Source organism: Prionailurus bengalensis, chromosome B1 (genome assembly GCF_016509475.1).
Source record: "Prionailurus bengalensis isolate Pbe53 chromosome B1, Fcat_Pben_1.1_paternal_pri, whole genome shotgun sequence".
Classification (NCBI taxonomy): Eukaryota; Metazoa; Chordata; class Mammalia; order Carnivora; family Felidae; genus Prionailurus; species Prionailurus bengalensis.
The window spans coordinates 146,225,415-146,242,544 of record NC_057344.1 but is presented as its reverse complement, the minus strand read 5'-3'; the positions used below and the strand labels follow the sequence as shown (position 1 = coordinate 146,242,544).

Below are 17,130 nucleotides of genomic sequence, written 5' to 3'. Positions count from 1 at the left end.
CTCTTTTTGAGCAATTGCTGTCATAAGTAGGTTATATGATGTAACTTGAAGACACCCAGAGTATCTTCAAAATCCAGAATTTCTTGGAACAAGAGTAATTACTGCTTGTACTTTTCACCTTTTTCTTTTTCCTTTACCCTGATGTCCTCATCTATTTTTGAGCGCATTCAGCACTGGTAAAGAATTTACCAAAATCAAAAGACCCTTTGAAACATCCGAATATTTCTTTGTCAAAAGCCTTTGAAAAGATCTGCTTATATGATTGCTCTCTGGCCCTTTTCATTCATTTACCAGTTCAAACAGCATTTCTCCAATCTGCACATAACTCAGTGCCGGGCACCAGGGGTAAGAGGTAGTTAGGAAACAGTGGAGACGAACTGTCCTTGAGAAGTTGGCAGGCAAGGGCCCCAAAACACATCTCTTCTTTTCCCTGTGTGTAAGAGAAGCTCATTAGAATAGACCTGCTTGCTCATCTGAGTGTCTTCCTCCATGGAATATACACTGCTTCGAGGGCAGTATGGCATATTAGACAGAAGTCACTGTGTCTAGCGCCTAGGAAGCCGAGGGCTTAATAAACCAGGGTGTCTTCAATACCACTAGTGAAGAGTAAGGCAACGTTTGGATCTGCATGTACTCTTCAGGTCACTCAAGAGAATTATGAGGGGCAAACGTAGCAACTTTTGTGTTATTTGTAGGTTCCCACTCCATTACATTTTTGTTCACAGCCGGTGAAGTAAGCCTTCCCAGCAATGTCCTGTGCAGTTTCTGTGGCTATAGGATAAAGAGGCTAAGGAAGGGTGGAGGGCCAGATCCACCCCTTTCTGGCCTCGACAACACCTCCTACTCCACCTCCAAGCTCTACTAATTCCCAAATTTGGGGGTGGAGTAGCACAGCGAGATTAGACTCACTTCCCATTCCTTTTTTGTCCCCTCACTCCTCAGTGATGAAACAACTCTTAAACGATGTTGGGCAAGTAAGTGGTAAGCACCTGATAAGTATTTTCTGTCTCGAAACCTTGATGTGGAACCCAAAGGGTGTAATTTAAATATTACTTATTGGCTTGAGAACAGGAAACACCGCTTCCAAAAGTATCTCTCTTATTTACTCCTACAAAATAATTAACTCCTTTAGAGACTATAGCCAAATAATTTGATTAGGCAGACATTTATTCCATTAGAAAGAAGGCTCCAGAGGGTAAGAATTGTGTCTCTTTGGTTCGCTGTGTTTCATGAATCTTCAGAACAGTACCAGGCACATGGTGGATGCACAGTAAATATTTACTGAATGAATAAATGAGTGAATTTTCAAGGGCCTTATATTTATGTTCAGAGTGTGGACTTGAACCTATGAGCATAAAGCTTTGCCTGAAATTTCTAATTTTTCTAAAAGGAAAACATCAACAAAAACAAACATGAATCTTTGACTTCAAATTTATATTTGAAGATATAAAATGCCAGATACATAACAACGTAGATGTAAACATACTGACAAAGATTTTAATGATTTTAATTGGTTTTTCATTATATATATATATATGTATATATATATATATATATATAATTATTTATTTTGAGAGAGACAGAGAGACGTGCAAGTGGGGGAAGGGCAGAGAGAGAGGGAGAGAGAATCCCAAGCAGGCTGTCAGCACAGAGCCCAACGCAGGGCTCAGACTCACAAACCGTGAGATCATGACCTGAGCCGAGATCAAGAGTCAGACTGAGCTACCCAGGCGCCCCTCATTATATTTTTAAAGGCTGGATGTCAGAGGTTGCAGAAGAATCCTTATGGCAGCATGTTCTAATTGTTCCTAGTTGTCCACTGGTTTGGTTTAGTCTCTTCATCTGTAATTCAGGGCTAATAGTCATGGATTCAACAAGTATTGAGTCCCTCCTCTTCTGGGTACTGTTCTTTGTGCTAGGAATACAGTAGAAAAAAAAAAAAAAAGAAAGACAAAACTTTCTGTCCTTGTGGAGTAGCAGGAGAAACAGACAATAAAAAGTAAACATAATAAATATGCATCCATATTTATTAGAAGTTAATGTGCTATGAGGAAAAAAAAAAGTAGAGCATGGTAAAGAGGATCAAGATGTTGGGGGCCAGGTTGGATGTTTGTTGTTTCAACATTTTATTATGAAAAATTTTCAAATATACGGAAGAGTTGAAAGAATGGCACATGCACACCCAGATGGTCCCAACCTAGATTCCGTAACCGTTAACATGTTGCTATTTTGCTTTGTCACATGTCTGTCCATTTATTCATTCATCACTCCATCTTGTTTTTGAAACATTTACAGGTAGGAACACACACGTATCCCTAAAACTTCAGGGTGCATATCATTCACTGCAGATCAATATTTGTTTTTATGTGAAATTTATATTGCCTTGAAGCACACACATCATAAGTGTACTATTTCGTAAGTTTAAAAAAAAAATGTGAATTCTCTTGTAACTTAAACCCCTATCAGAATATAGAATGTTTTTTATCACTTGAGAGAGTTTTCTCTGATTCCTTCCCAGTCAACCCTGTCCTTACCTTCATCCTCACCCTCTGGGATCCACTGGTCTGTGTTTTTCACATGCATATTGCCCATGTGAATACCTTCCTTTGTAAAATGCCTGTTTATATATTTCGCTCATTTTTTTTTTAATTTTTTTTTTCAACATTTATTTATTTTTGGGACAGAGAGAGACAGAGCATGAACGGGGCAGGGTCAGAGAGAGAGGGAGACACAGAATCGGAAACTGGCTCCAGGCTGTGAGCCATCAGCCCAGAGCCCGACGCGGGGCTCGAACTCCCGGACCGGGAGATCGTGACCTGGCTGAAGTCGGACGCTTAACCGACTGCGCCACCCAGGCGCCCCTATTTCGCTCATTTTTAAAAACTGAGTTATTTATCTTTTCATGATTTAGTTTTGAGAGTTCTTTCTGTACCTGGATACGAGTTCTTTGTCAGGTATGTATTTTGCAGATATTTTCCCCCAGCCTTTGGCTTGGTATTTATTTTGTTAATGTTGTGTTTTAAGAGGCATAACATTTTAATTTTTCTGAAGCCTAATGGATCAGTTTTTTTTTTTCTTTTGTACTTTATGCTTTTGTATTCTAAGAAAAACTTTGCCTGTACCTGGCACACAAATTAAAGTTTTCACCCAGAAACTATTCGGTTTTGGCTTCTATGTTTAGATTTATAATCCATTTGTAATTCATTTTTCTGTATGGTATGAAGTAGGGATTGTGGTTCACTTTTTCCCCTCATACAGCTAACAAGTTGTTCAAGTAGCTTTTACTGAAAAGTTTTTACTTTCTCCATTGAATTGCTTTGGCATCTTTGTAAAAAATCGTATGACTATATAAATGTGAATCTGAAGCTGGGCTCTTTATTCTGTTCCGTTGATGTATTTGTCTATCCCTACACCAGTGCCGCACTGTCCTGACCACTGTAGCTTTGTAGCAAGTCTTGAAGTCAGGGATCGTAAGTCTCCTAACTTCATTCACTTTTAAGATTGCTTTGGATATTCCTGTGCATAGTCATATGGATTCAAGGAGCAGTCAACCTTTACCACAAGTTCTCATAGAGTTATGATTGAGATTACATGGAACATACGGATCAATTTGGAAGAACTGACATCTTAACACTAGTGAGTTTTCCAGTCCGTGAACACAACATATACCTTCCGCTTATTTAGGTCATCTGTCAACAGTGTTTTATAGTTCTCATGATAGGTGTCACCCTCAAATTTAAAAAATTTACTCCTAAGTATTTTATGATTTGTAAACTACTGTAAGCAGTATTTTTGAAATTTCATGTTCAAATAGTTGCTGCTTGTATACAGAAATACCATTGATTTTTTGGTATCAATTTTGACTTTGCACTCTCTGGCCTTGCTAAATCCACTTTATTAGTTATTGTGTTTTGTTGTATTGTAAATTCTTTAAGATATTCTACATAGATAACATTGCCATCTGTGACTGGAGCATTTTAATTCTTCTTTTCTAATCTTAGGCCTCTTTTTTCTTTTCCTTATATTATTACACTTGCCAGGATCTCCTATAAAACACTGGAAAGAAGTGGTGGGAGTGGACACCCTTGTGTTCTTGTCTTGGGGAGGGGAGGGAGATCCAATATTTCATTATTAAGTATAGTATTTGCTGTAAGGTTTTGTGTTTTTATAAATGCCTGTCACACTGAGGACTTTAAGCTTTTTGTTTTGCCTTTGCTGAACCACAGCTGCAATTTGTGTTTAGTTCTCTTAGCCTTGGATGGGCTTCTTGGAGTTTTTCCTCCTGTTTTTATTGTTCAGGAGCCAGAGATTTGAGCAGAATTTATAGATATATTTTGAGTCTCCGCTCTGTGGCTTTCTCCTCTTCTGGTTATATCCCTTCAATTTTAAGCTGCTCTGGTAGCCACAAACTTTGTGCTTTGATTCCTTAAGCAGGCAAGACTGCAGATTATTATCCAAATTCTAGCTGTCCTTTGAATTCTTTGAGTGGCATCCCTTTCTTGCAGAGGCCCACTCTCCTCCAAATCTGCCTGCTTCTAGTGACTCTCCAGGGTTTTCCAGATGGATCATTTTATTTTATTATTTTTTTTTTTTTAATTTTTTTTTTCAACGTTTATTTATTTTTGGGACAGAGAGAGACAGAGCACGAACGGGGGAGGGGCAGAGAGAGAGGGAGACACAGAATCGGAAACAGGCTCCAGGCTCTGAGCCATCAGCCCAGAGCCCGACGCGGGGCCCGAACTCACAGACCGCGAGATCGTGACCTGGCTGAAGTCGGACGCCCAACCGACCGCGCCACCCAGGCGCCCCCAGATGGATCATTTTAAATAGTAGTTGTTTAAAAAAGTTTTATTGAGGTATCATTGGTATGTAACATTCTATGAGTTTCAGGTATATAACACAATGCTTCGATATGTGTACATATTGCAAAATGATCACCACAGTAAGTCTGGTTAACGTCTGTCACCGTATGTAGTTACAAAATATTTTTTCGTGTCATGAGAACTTGCAAGATCTATTCTCTTGGCAACTTTCAAATATGAAATACAATATTATTAACTATGGTGATCATGCTGTATATTACACCAGCAAGGTACAGTGCACGATGGTGTACATTACAACTATAGATCATTGTTTTTTTACATGTGTTTTCCAGTGTTTACAGTTATTGTCTGTGAGAAGTTTGGTCCAAGATAAACAACTTCACCATCCTCAGAAGCGGAGCCTTCTTTAAATAATGTGGTCAGAATAGTCCTTACATATAACATAGAATTTATGGAAAGATTTGAAAGAAGGGGGGGTTTTGGCCAAAGGGACTGTTTGTTTTGAAGCCTCCAGGCAGACAGAAGAACTATAACCAATGTGGGAAATGCCTGATATATTTGGAGAATAGCAAGAAATGCAGAGTGACACCAAAAGAACAAGACAAGGGAAGAGTAACCAGTATAAGATCAGACAGACAACTAGAGTTTTGGAGCAGTACACATCATGCGGGGTCTTGGAAAGAAGACTCCTGTCATGCGGGGTCTTGGAAAGAAGACTCCTGTGATACGATGTGCATTTCAGAAGTGTAATCATGTTGCTAATCTGTGAATAGATTGTATGGATGCAAATGTAGAAGCAAGGAATTAATCGGGACGCTGTCATAAGAATTCACAGGCGAATTAATGGCCACTCAAACCAGACTGGTATCAGTGGACACGGCGAGACTAATGAGGTGCTAGATACATTATAAAGGAATATTCAACAGATTTTCCAATGGAGTGGATGTTGACTGTGAGTCAAAATGACTCCATACTTTTTTGGCAAGCAGTTCAGAAGGATGGAATTGCCATCAACTGAGTGGAGAAAGCTATGGGTGAATTGGTTTAATAAGACAAGGTCTGTGCCCTTTAAGGCTCACATTCATAAGCCAGAGAGATAATTAATAACTAACGTTATCAACTAACTGAAATAATGTGCTAAGTACTTTTTCTTTTAAGTTTATTTCTTTCATTTGAGAGAGACAGCACATGTAAGCAGGGGAGGGGCTGAGAGAAAGGGAGGGAGAGAATCCCAAGGAGGCTTCTCACTGTCAGTGTAGAGCCTGATGTGGGTGGGGCTCTATCTCATGAACCACGAGATCATTACCCGAGCCAAAATCAGGAGTGGGGCACTTAACTGACCAAGCCACCCAGGCGCCCCATGCAGTAAGTACTGTTTATAGCAGCTTTGTGGGAGAGCAGAGGAGGAAAATGTGTCATTTCAATTTGTGATGAAGGAACAGGTGGCAATCGATCAATGTGTTGTTAGGAATGACTAGGGTGGGAAAGAATAGGGAGGAAGGAATTAGTTATGGAAAGGTCATCATGCATTTTACGAACAATAGCACGAAAATGCAAAAGTTAATGCTAAGGGCTTGGGAATGGGACACTTCTTAGTGTGACTAGAGAAGAAGAAGTCATAATGGTGGTTGGGAAAGAGATGGAGTGCTTGGAGAGGAGGCTTTAGGAAGAAGATATAACCAGGTCGAGGAAGGGATTATTTACTATGCTAATGAGCTTACATTTAGCCAACAGGCATTGAGGCAGTGGAAGGAGGTATTTTTAAATAGACATGTAAAAATCCTTGGATGGAAAGTAAACCAATAATTTGTTCTTTTTTTTTTTCCTGTTCATTGTCCAAAGGCAATTAAATGCTAAATACATATAAACCCATACACGTATATGGACACACATACATACAACCCAACACACAGTGTTGTGGTTCTAGAGACCGGTCTCTCAAGGCAGTCCCTGAGCTGTTCTATTGTAATGTTATGGTTATAATTTGAGGACTTTTTTTTTTCCTGGCATGATTTAATTACCTCATGATTGTAAATAGAGGTGAAACACAGAGTGAATAATACCAGTTTTCCTATTCATTTGGGTAGGATTTTAAGTGGCTAGTGTCAAAAATGTTTTACAACCATTGTGAAAAAATTGATGCTATTGAATCTTATGATTGTTTCTTCAAGTCATGGCTCCAAGGGAGAAACTTTAGGGGACTTTAAGTAGCAGTCAGTCAAAAAACATGAAATCTATTTCCCTTACTCCTATAAGGAAAGAAAGTATTGGTTGTAAAATACCTGATGCTTTTCTACATATGTTTAGGCACGTATTAGTTAACTTAGGAATAGTGTTGTATTTGGAGGCCTAGAAGAAACAGTGCATTCCTTGGGATACGTTAGGGTTATCAAATGTCTTGATTAGAAGGGATGTGGGGTCCCTTCTGATTTTAATTTTTTTAAATAATGTTTTAATGTTTATTTATTTTTGAGAGACAGAGAGGGATACAGAGAGAGAGGAAGTGGCAGAAAAAAAATGGAGACACAGAATCCAAAGCAGGCTCTAGGCAGTGAGTTGTCAGCACAGAGCCCTATGTGGGGCTTGAACCCAAGAGCTGTGAGATCATGACCTGAGCTGACGTCAGATTCTTAACTGACTGAGCTACCGAGGAGCCCCTGATTTTAATATTTACTTTTACTTCTTACTTTTCAAAATGAGATGATGATTGCCATCTTCTATCTCTTTTGCTTCGTTTATTACTCTTAATATGTTATTTTCCTTCCAAATGGAAAACCAAAATGGTATTTTGGATATCAATGTGCTAGTTCTTCAGAGAAAGGAGGTGTGTGTGTGTGTGTGTGTGTGTGTGTGTGTGTGTGTGTGTGATTTGTTTTTTATTATGTCATTTGGGAGGAAGTTAGGCATTCATGATGTTATGATTATTTTAGCACCAACAAGTCCTTTTAATCTGTAATGCTAGAAATATTTAATAGAGGCCTATTGTATAAGTGTCTTATATGGGGAAAACATAGATTTAAACCATACGTAGGTAAACTTATTGAGGCAAAGACTTAGGGCCTGTTTCCAGATCTCATTGGCATTGTTTTAAAATAAAACTTGTGAAATACCAGTTTTTTCCCCTTCACCAGGCCAGCCACTTCTGGCCCTGTAATCACATACACTCTTATGATTGGTTCATTATAACCACCAGTCAAAAGCATTTTGACTTACTATTTTGGTGGAAAGAAAAAGGAATTGAGTAAGAATTTTACACCTTTCCTGGTACTGAATCATAATATAGGTCTTCAGATTTCATTTTCCAGACCTCCAAATAACTGACCATTTTAAAATTAAGACCGATTTGGGGCACCTGGGTGGCTCAGTCGGTTAAGCGGCCGACTTCAGCTCAGGTCACCATCTCACGGTCCGTGAGTTCGAGCCCCGCGTCGGGCTCTGGGCTGATGGTTCAGAGCCTGGAGCCTGCTTCCGATTCTGTGTCTCCCTCTCTCTCTGCCCCTCCCCCATTCATGCTCTGTATCTCTCTCTGTCTCAAAAATAAATAAAAAACGTTAAAAAAAATAAAATTAAGACCAATTTTATTTGCTTTTCAGACCACGTGGATGAGCGAACAGTATGCAATGGAATTGCCCCTGAAAAAGATGTAGATGGATTTCATATTATCAATATTGGAAGACTGTGCCTTGACCAGAATTCTCTCATACCTGCCACTGCCAGTGCTGTTTGGGAAATAATCAAAAGAACAGGTTGGTAATTTGTGGTCTATAGGATGGGGGTGCTAAATGCCAAGCTGAACACATGTACATTGCCTTGCTGGGAACATCTCCATCCTACTGAGTAAAAGAAAATGATCAGCTATAAAACTTCAGTGTACAGAAACTTATAAAGTGACAAAAATTTAAAAAAAATCTAAAATAAATAAAAGGAGAGATATGTGCCAGGTTATAGGTAATTGTTGTTGCCCCTTTTGGGCATGAATTTTTCAACTAGTAGGTTTGTCTCCCTGCTTTTAAATTGTAAACTTAATGTATTTTGGTGGACACTTTCCAAAATGAGTTCTGTGTGTCCTTACTTTTAGAAACAAAATTTGATGAACATATATGCGCCTTCTCTAATGCCCTATGGTTTTACTATAGTCATTTGCATTTGAATTTGTGCTCTAAATACAGCGATACTCTCTTGGGCCCTTGAGGTGTATAGAGATATTTACCGCTATGTTAAGCAAGACCAAATTGCCCTTATGTTTTTAATTGCCCCACCTCTATCTCTGTCCCTTCCATTTCTGACAGCATCTTCTCCTTTCTAACCTACTATTTAACCTGGAAATTTCCAAGAGAAAGCAGATCCTAGAACCACCCTCTTAGGACATTAGTACTTGTGAAAACTTTAATTCTAACTGCTTCATTGTATTTATGAAGAAACCATACCCAAGGAGGTAGAGTGCATTGTATCTGCAGGTTGTATCTTTCATCCTTTCCGGGTCCCTGAAAGTTCAGCAGCTCTCTAGGGGGTAAAGTGCATGAACTTTGTAAAAAATATGCTTTTTCCCACCTCATTTTGTTCCAGATTCACTGAAAGTCTGATTGCCAGTTAAGCTTGCCATTGTTGTACTTTGCTTACTTCATAATTAGTAGTTAATATAGAGTAAGTCTTTGCATGTCTAAATCTTCACGTGAATCTCTGTGTTTTAAAAGTAATTTAATGGCAACTTGAAAATGTAGTTTTTTAATGAGGGCAATTACAGAGGAAGTGACAAATCCGAGAAGCATAAAAAGAATATTTATAAATAATGAATGTGGGCGCATTATAGACAAGCCACACAGTAATTCAAATTTAATTAGAAGTTTTTAAAGAATGTTTCAGTTGGCTGTTCACATGCTTAATTTGCTTCTTGTTGTTGATTCTTCATTTAAATCAAACTCTGTGTTTTAAGGGATTGAAACATTTGGGAAAAATGTGGTTGTAGCTGGAAGATCCAAGAATGTAGGGATGCCCATTGCCATGCTTTTACACACTGATGGAGAGCACGAACGGCCAGGAGGTAGGTAGGACCTTGGAGATTCTGTGTACTCTTATAATTTTCTTCATTCTTAAAATCATCAAGTAAGGATGTTTGAAAATGTGATTTGGCATATTTGTGGGTTTATGCAGATAAAATCTCCCCTTATTCTTCATCCAGTGACATGAGCACCTTGAAAGTGAATAAAAGAATTGCTAGACATATATGGCCCCTTTGTTCCTATTACTACTATTATTTTGGCCTTATATACTTTCTTTAAATAATTGATAATATAAACATTAAGAAAAGTGGAAAGCCACTAAATACATAACAATCACATGCTGATAGCCTTCTGCTGCCTCACGTGTGTGCGTGCACACACACACACACACACACACACACAGTCTGCATCTTTAGGGTTCAATGTACAAATATATAGATTATTTCTCATTGTTAACCTTGGTGAATTCTACTTTCTTGACCTTAAATTTTTAAAGATTTCTTTTAGGATCTTTGTTGTCATAAGGCATATGAAATAATTTTTTAAAACACAATGCCCTATGGAAAAAGAAGCCCAGTGATATTGCATCATTTATCTAAAATGATGATTGATGAGATTTTTGAATATTACTTTTCCTTCCTGGGCCTAAGCATTTAAATATCGCCACAAATCAAAATGTGTATCGGGATCATAGTAAATTAGGGCCTGATAATGACTCCAGGTAAGTTTAAAACCCTTGGTTTCAAGAAACTCTTGGAAAGGCCAAATCTAGTAGTGTGAACATCATTTTTTGTGGTGAACGCCTACAATTCTAGTGTTACTATTCACTTGTAACTTAATCTGCTAGTGCTTATCCATCTGTCTCTTAGGTATAATAAAGATACTGATTCATATTGGCCTTTATGCAATTGTTTCTATGTTAAACAAGGTAAACCAACCAGAAGTTTTTACCTAGGTATACCATTTTTGTTGGAAAATTTTGAGTCTGTGTCGGTACATGGAGTTTTTTTCTTCCTTTTCATCACTTTATTTTCCAATCTCATCAATAACATAACAATCAGCGTTATGTTTTTCCACGACTCGTAGGGTACTTTCTAATAAACTGTCTTATTTCGTTCTCAGTAATTTTGGCATATATTAATAGTATTTGCATTTTGCAGCTAAAAGAAATGAGCTTTAGAGACTTCAGGTGACCTGCCCAAGGCCACTCAAGAAGTAGTGAATCTGGAGCAGGGAGCTGGGAGCTGGGTGCTGTCCGGGTTTGAGAGGATGTACTTGGAGTCAGATCCCTCTCCTGCCATATGCTCTGTATCCTTGGATGAGACATTTAATCCATGCAAGTCTCCACTTTTCACATCTGTAAAGTGCAAATAATATTAATATCTCTTTCACTGGGTTATTGTGAATTTTAGATGAGGTAAGAATGGAAAGCTCTAATTACATTGCCTGACACAATAAATTAAGTAAGAGCTTGCTTGGTCCATGTGGACTGTGGCTATTACTATTATTTCCATTATGTGCTTAATTTAATAATCTGTGACCATACTAACTGTAGAGTTTAGAGTAATATGATCCAAGGTTAATGTATTTTTCACCTTCATTTGAAATTTTATTGTATTTTTCTGGTGGGATTTATGTTTGCCTTTTGTTTTTGGATCAAATCTAGTCTTTGTTGTACTAATCTGTATAAACATAGAATTTTTTTTTTTAATTTTTTTTTCAACGTTTATTTATTTTTGGGGGGACAGAGAGAGACAGAGCATGAACGGGGGAGGGGCAGAGAGAGAGGGAGACACAGAATCAGAAACAGGCTCCAGGCTCCGAGCCGTCAGCCCAGAGCCTGACGCGGGGCTCGAACTCACAGACCGTGAGATCGTGACCTGGCTGAAGTCAGACGCTTAACCAACTGCGCCACCCAGGCGCCCCTAAACATAGAATTTATAAAGTCTATAAAGTATTGATTAGAAATATGACATCATAATACTCCAAATCATATAGTTCATTGCATTTTTTCTCTTAGATATCAATATATTACATGCTGCTTTCTGGATAAATTTCCATTTTGAATTACTTATTTGTCTATAAAATTAAGTCTATGAAAATCAATTTATCCCTTCTTTATGCAATTTTAAATTGGACATCAGTATGTCCTAGTACATACTAACTTCATAAATATTTTATACTTTGTGTTTTAAAATATTCTCACTTGAATGCATGTTAAAAATTGAATAAAAGTGGAATTGGTTATAATACCGGTTATTTACAAGCCAGGTAGTTAAATTTACATTTCTCATAGCAGCACCTAGGTGCCGTTATAATTACAGTATCCAAAAAGTAATAAATTGTATTAAAAATGATGTTGGGCAGTTTGCAACATGGGTGTTGTTTAATCTCATGCATATTTAATAGGAGTATGGTGACATATATGATTAATATAATGAATTGTTGAGAGCTGCTTACTGAAGATTTGGAGTCTGTGGGAAAGTTAATATTTCAAACGTCCCTGTCTGTTAGAGCAGTAATTATGTGCGGTGACTACAAGTGCATTGTTAGCTAATGGAGATAATGAAGGGGGATTAACTCGGCAAATTCATATCTATAGAGCTGTTCTGATGACACTCACAGTGTTGAGCATTCAGCTCACACTGTATTTCTTTGCCAGAAGAGATTCAGAACCCTAATGATTCATTTGTGTCTTAAAGCCAACGATAATTGTCCTGGAAGAAAAATGGCCATACTGTAATTTAACTTGATTAATATGTGTCTACTCTTGGCTAGCTTTCAGTCTTGATCATGTGGGACATAAATCCCAGCTGTTTGGTGAGAAAAAACTTCTTTTAATTCCTCAAGGGCTTGGAATATTTAGACGGAGAATGGCTTGGAATATTTAGATGGAGAATGCGCTACAATCTTGGGGTAGAGGGTAGTGTTGATGCTCAACACAGCAGGATGCTGCAGGGACATTACCTTCTGCTGAGGACATGTTATCACAGAGGACATGGCATCTGAGGTGCTCTGTAGTTTATAGAGAGTGGGTGAGAGATGGTTCCTGTCCTTCAGGATCTTATAGTCTTGGTACTAACAGGAGGTGTAGATACAGAGGTGCATGATACACAAGTTGTTTTAAATTGTAAATATTCAATGGCACAAAATAAAATTTGGCATCTCTAAGCAAACATTCCATTTGCTTAGGAAAGCCTATGGTTAATTGAAGGGGCATAAAGATACTGACAATGGACAATCTCTTCTCAGGAACTCCACTACTTATAAGGATGCTTAAGTGCCATTGCGACCGCCTGTAGGTCACTGCGTGTTCTTTTAACTTCTTTGTGCGTAGTAACCTACCCCGTTTCACCTTCTTTCAGAATGAAAACTGATTACCATTGGTCTCAACCCAGCGTCTTGATTTTTAGCTTTACGGTGAGGAAGTGAGAGAGAAGTTCTTCAGTTCTGCTAAAACAGAAACTCCTTCAAGATAACAAAGCACCCTAGTGACCAGGTGTTAAGATGATTAACTTGTCGCCAAAAGAATGCAGAACTGGATTTTATTTCAACATTTTTTAGGGTAAATTTCTTTCTGCATATTTTCAATTCTTATGTAGGACATCTCATCCAAACAGATCCCCCCAAATGCCCACAGCATGGGCTCACATGCTTCTCCTTTAACTGAAAGGTTGTGGTGTTACTTCAGTGCCTGCATTGGTGCAGGGACCTTTTCAAAGAGCATTTCGAAAGAATCAGCCCTGCTTAGAGTCCTGTGGGCCCAGAGATCTTCTTGATTTCATTCAGGCAATACGCATTCAGTTCTCAATTCTCTGTGAAACGCTGTGGGGAACAGTGGTAGAAAAGACTTAGTTCTCTGGTTTCTGGAAGATGACAGTTTGCATCCTTAGGGCTCCTCTTCCGAAAGAAAACTGTGTTTTCTCAAAGCACTGCTTCCGCGTTGGTGTTCAGTGTTTGAATTCACGCCTTCCTTGTGCTGCGACTTTCCGTGCCTCGGGTATAATTGTCATGCAAGGCGCCTCCTACCTGAGTAGAAAACCACAAGACCTTTTGCCAACAGAATGCCCTTCCTTTGGGACGATTGGCTCTCGTTGTGAGAATGAACATTTTTGCCAGACTGGGAGCGTTATCTCTCACCTACAGGAGTGCTTTCAGGCGGTAATACAGGAGTGGATGTTCCAGGCGGTGCAGCCAGAACATACTATGAGTGGTATGCGTCATTAAGCTCAGTCCAGTGCCAGGTTGGGCCAGGCACTCCCGGGTTTCAAAGAGAAGAGCCAAACAGGAACGCCTAGGAATGCAGGAGTCATACAAAGGATCACACCGCACAGAGTGAGACTCTAAGTCTTGTCAGCAGCAGAGTAGAGCAAGGTGCTCCCTATCTCCGTGGAATGAACCATTGTCAAACTGGGGCAGGGAGAATGGCAGGCATTTCGGTCTCTGTTCCTCCCGTCCCACTACCCCTGAGTTAGAAACACCCATGGTAAGCTATTGGAGATATACTATGTCTTGTGTTGCCTCTGTGTTGTTTAGGCTTGACTGAATTCCAGCATTGTGCTTGCACAGTGGAAAGCCATAGAAAAAAAGATGCTTCTTCTAGTCTCCTTCCCTTCTTTTTTAAAAAAGTTTGTTTATTTTTGGAGAGAGAGAGAAACAGAGAGAGTGAGTGTGAGGGGGTGAGGGGGTGAGGGGCGGGGGGGGGGTGGAGAGAGGATCCCAAGCAGGCCACATTGTCAGCCCAGAGGTTGATGTGGGACTCAGTCCTGTGAACTGTGAAATCATGACCTGAGCCGAAATCAGGAGTCGACACCTCATCCACTGAGCCACCCAGGTAACCCCTAGTCTCCTTTTCTAAGCTGAATAATGAGAGTACTGTTTCATTTTTAATACCTCCTTAACTCAGCCAGCTCTTATATGGAAAGCACTGTATTTGGAAAATATCATGTGTTCTTTTTTTGTTTTGTTTTGTTTTAGCGTTTATTTATATTTGAGAGACAGAGGGAGACAGAGCATGAGCAGGGGAGGGGCACAGAGAGAGACACACACACAGAGAATCCAAAGTAGGCTCGGGCTCTGAGCTGTCAGTGCAGAGCCCTACGTGGGGCTCAAACTCACGCTTAACCGACTGAGCCACCCAGGCGCGCCTGGAAAATATCATGTATTCTTATATCGGACAGTTGGGACAGTTACACTCTTGCAACTAACATTAAACATTATTTAAAATGTAAAGTGGCATCCCACACTTTCTCTTTCCCTTTCATTTTCTCTCTTTCCCCATGACTTCAGAGTACGAGACATTTGTTTTATTGCCAGAACAAAGCGTCCCTTTTCTAATGTCTGTAAGCCTGATTGTTCAGTCACTCGTAAGGCTATTGTGGTCTGTTCCACACTGCCTGTCAAGCCACTCCTCCTGTCGGTGTCTTCCTGGCACCTGATGCTGAAGTTCCAGAGAACTACATGCTGGTCCCCAAACATGCCATCTCTTCCATGCCTCCTTGCCCTCATATCGCCTGTTCCCTCTGTAGGGAACGCTGTTTCCCGCCACTCACCTGCTTTCCTGCCCCCCCCCACCTTACAAGATGCAGCCCAAATCTTCTGACTGTATGCATGTTGTATATGCTGCCATCACATACTATTCCTCTTGCATCTTGATCATCTACTTATTCTCCTTTCCTACACACGCGTAGTAAACATGAACTTCTTTTTTGTTTGAAGTTTATTTTATTATTTTTTTTTTGAGAGAGAGAATGAGAGAGAGAGAGACCACGTGCAAGAAGAGGAGGGGCAGAGAGAGAGAGAGAGAGAGAGAGAGAGGAGAGAGAGACGATCCCAAGCAGCCTCTGCATTGTCCACACGGAGCCTGACCTGGAGCTCCATCTCACGAACTGTGAGATCATGACTTGCATTGAAATCACGAGTCAGATGCTTAACGCACTGAACCACCCGGGTGGCCTGGGAAACATGAACTTCTTAATGACAAATATTTGTCTCTGGATTTTTGTAGCTCTGAAATTTAGCACAGGGCTTGGCATATAATGAGGCAACTGGGCAGTCCACCAAGAAAAGTTTATTTAGTGTTTCCTGTGTGTCAAGTACTGTGCTAATATTGTAGACAATAAAATTACAGGCTAGGAATTTAAAATAAAACATTGTTGTTTACTGAAAAAGAAAATCCCTGTATATTGGGAAGGAAGAGGTAGGAGAGAGAAGTGAATAGGTGCTTACCACACCTGAATTCCTTCATATTTTAAAATTACACGAGTTTAGGGGTGCCTGGGTGGCTCAGTCAGTTAAGCGTCCAACTTCGGCTCAGGTCATGATCTCACAGTTCCTAGGTTCAAGCCCCAGATCAGGCTCTGTGCCGACAGCTCAGAGCCTGGAGCCTGCTTCAGGTTCTGTGTCTCCCTGTCTCTCTGCCCCTCCCCCATTTACACTCTGTCCCACTCTTTCTCTCAAAAATGAATAAGCATTAAAAAAAAAAAACAATTAAAGGGGCGCCTGAGAGAGAGAGAAGTCGGTTAAGCGTCCGACTTCAGCCAGGTCACGATCTCGCGGTCCGTGAGTTCGAGCCCCGCGTCGGGCTCTGGGCTGATGGCTCAGAGCCTGGAGCCTGTTTCCCATTCTGTGTCTCCCTCTCTCTCTGCCCCTCCCCCGTTCATGCTCTGTCTCTCTCTGTCCCAAAAATAAATAAAAAAACGTTGAAAAAAAATTAAAATAAAATAAAATAAAATAAAATTAGAGGAGTTTATATGAAAATATAATTTAAGATGCTCTTCCCCCCAAGAATCAGATCATAGCGGGAAGAGTCAGGGGAAAGAGAGAGATCTCCTGTCACTGGAAGGGAGGAGAGGATATTGCTGACAGCATTAATTGAAAGAGGTCACAGTGTTTTTCCAGGGAAAACATTTAGGATGTATCATTTTCTTTAGACCAACTTTCCCCCTGCCTCAGGCTAACTGACAGACACTGCCTCTTCTTACAGAGGAGCTGGTTTCTTTGTTACTAAGTGTGGGGAATAAGAAGGCGATTAAACCAGCTCTTGATCTGTCCTCTTGAACTTACCATCTGGTAAGAAAGACAACCATGAAACAGTTAGGTATGATGACTAATCCCTATAATTGTGCAAAGTGCTGCAAAAGAGAGGTAGAGCTTTCTATAATGAAAAATTTGGCTGTAGGAAGGAGTGAATGATTTCTAATTATATTTCTAATTGTGTGAATTCGATACCCTTTTATTGTCTACCCTCCTGTTACGATTCTTCCCTTCAGACCAAAAAAATCCCACCTAAGAGGCAAAACCAAAAA

The 17,130-nt window shown here is 39.7% G+C and overlaps 1 protein-coding gene across 1 annotated transcript in view; it reads left to right on the top strand.

The window, feature by feature from the left end:
• The window catches only part of MTHFD2L (methylenetetrahydrofolate dehydrogenase (NADP+ dependent) 2 like), a 148,157-nt gene that overhangs the window by 42,590 nt on the left and 88,437 nt on the right, over window positions 1-17,130 (top strand). The window contains exons 4-5 of the mRNA XM_043572477.1: window positions 8,417-8,569; window positions 9,757-9,864. Coding sequence (XP_043428412.1) covers window positions 8,417-8,569; window positions 9,757-9,864 — 261 coding nt within the window. The remainder of the gene's footprint in view (window positions 1-8,416; window positions 8,570-9,756; window positions 9,865-17,130) is intronic.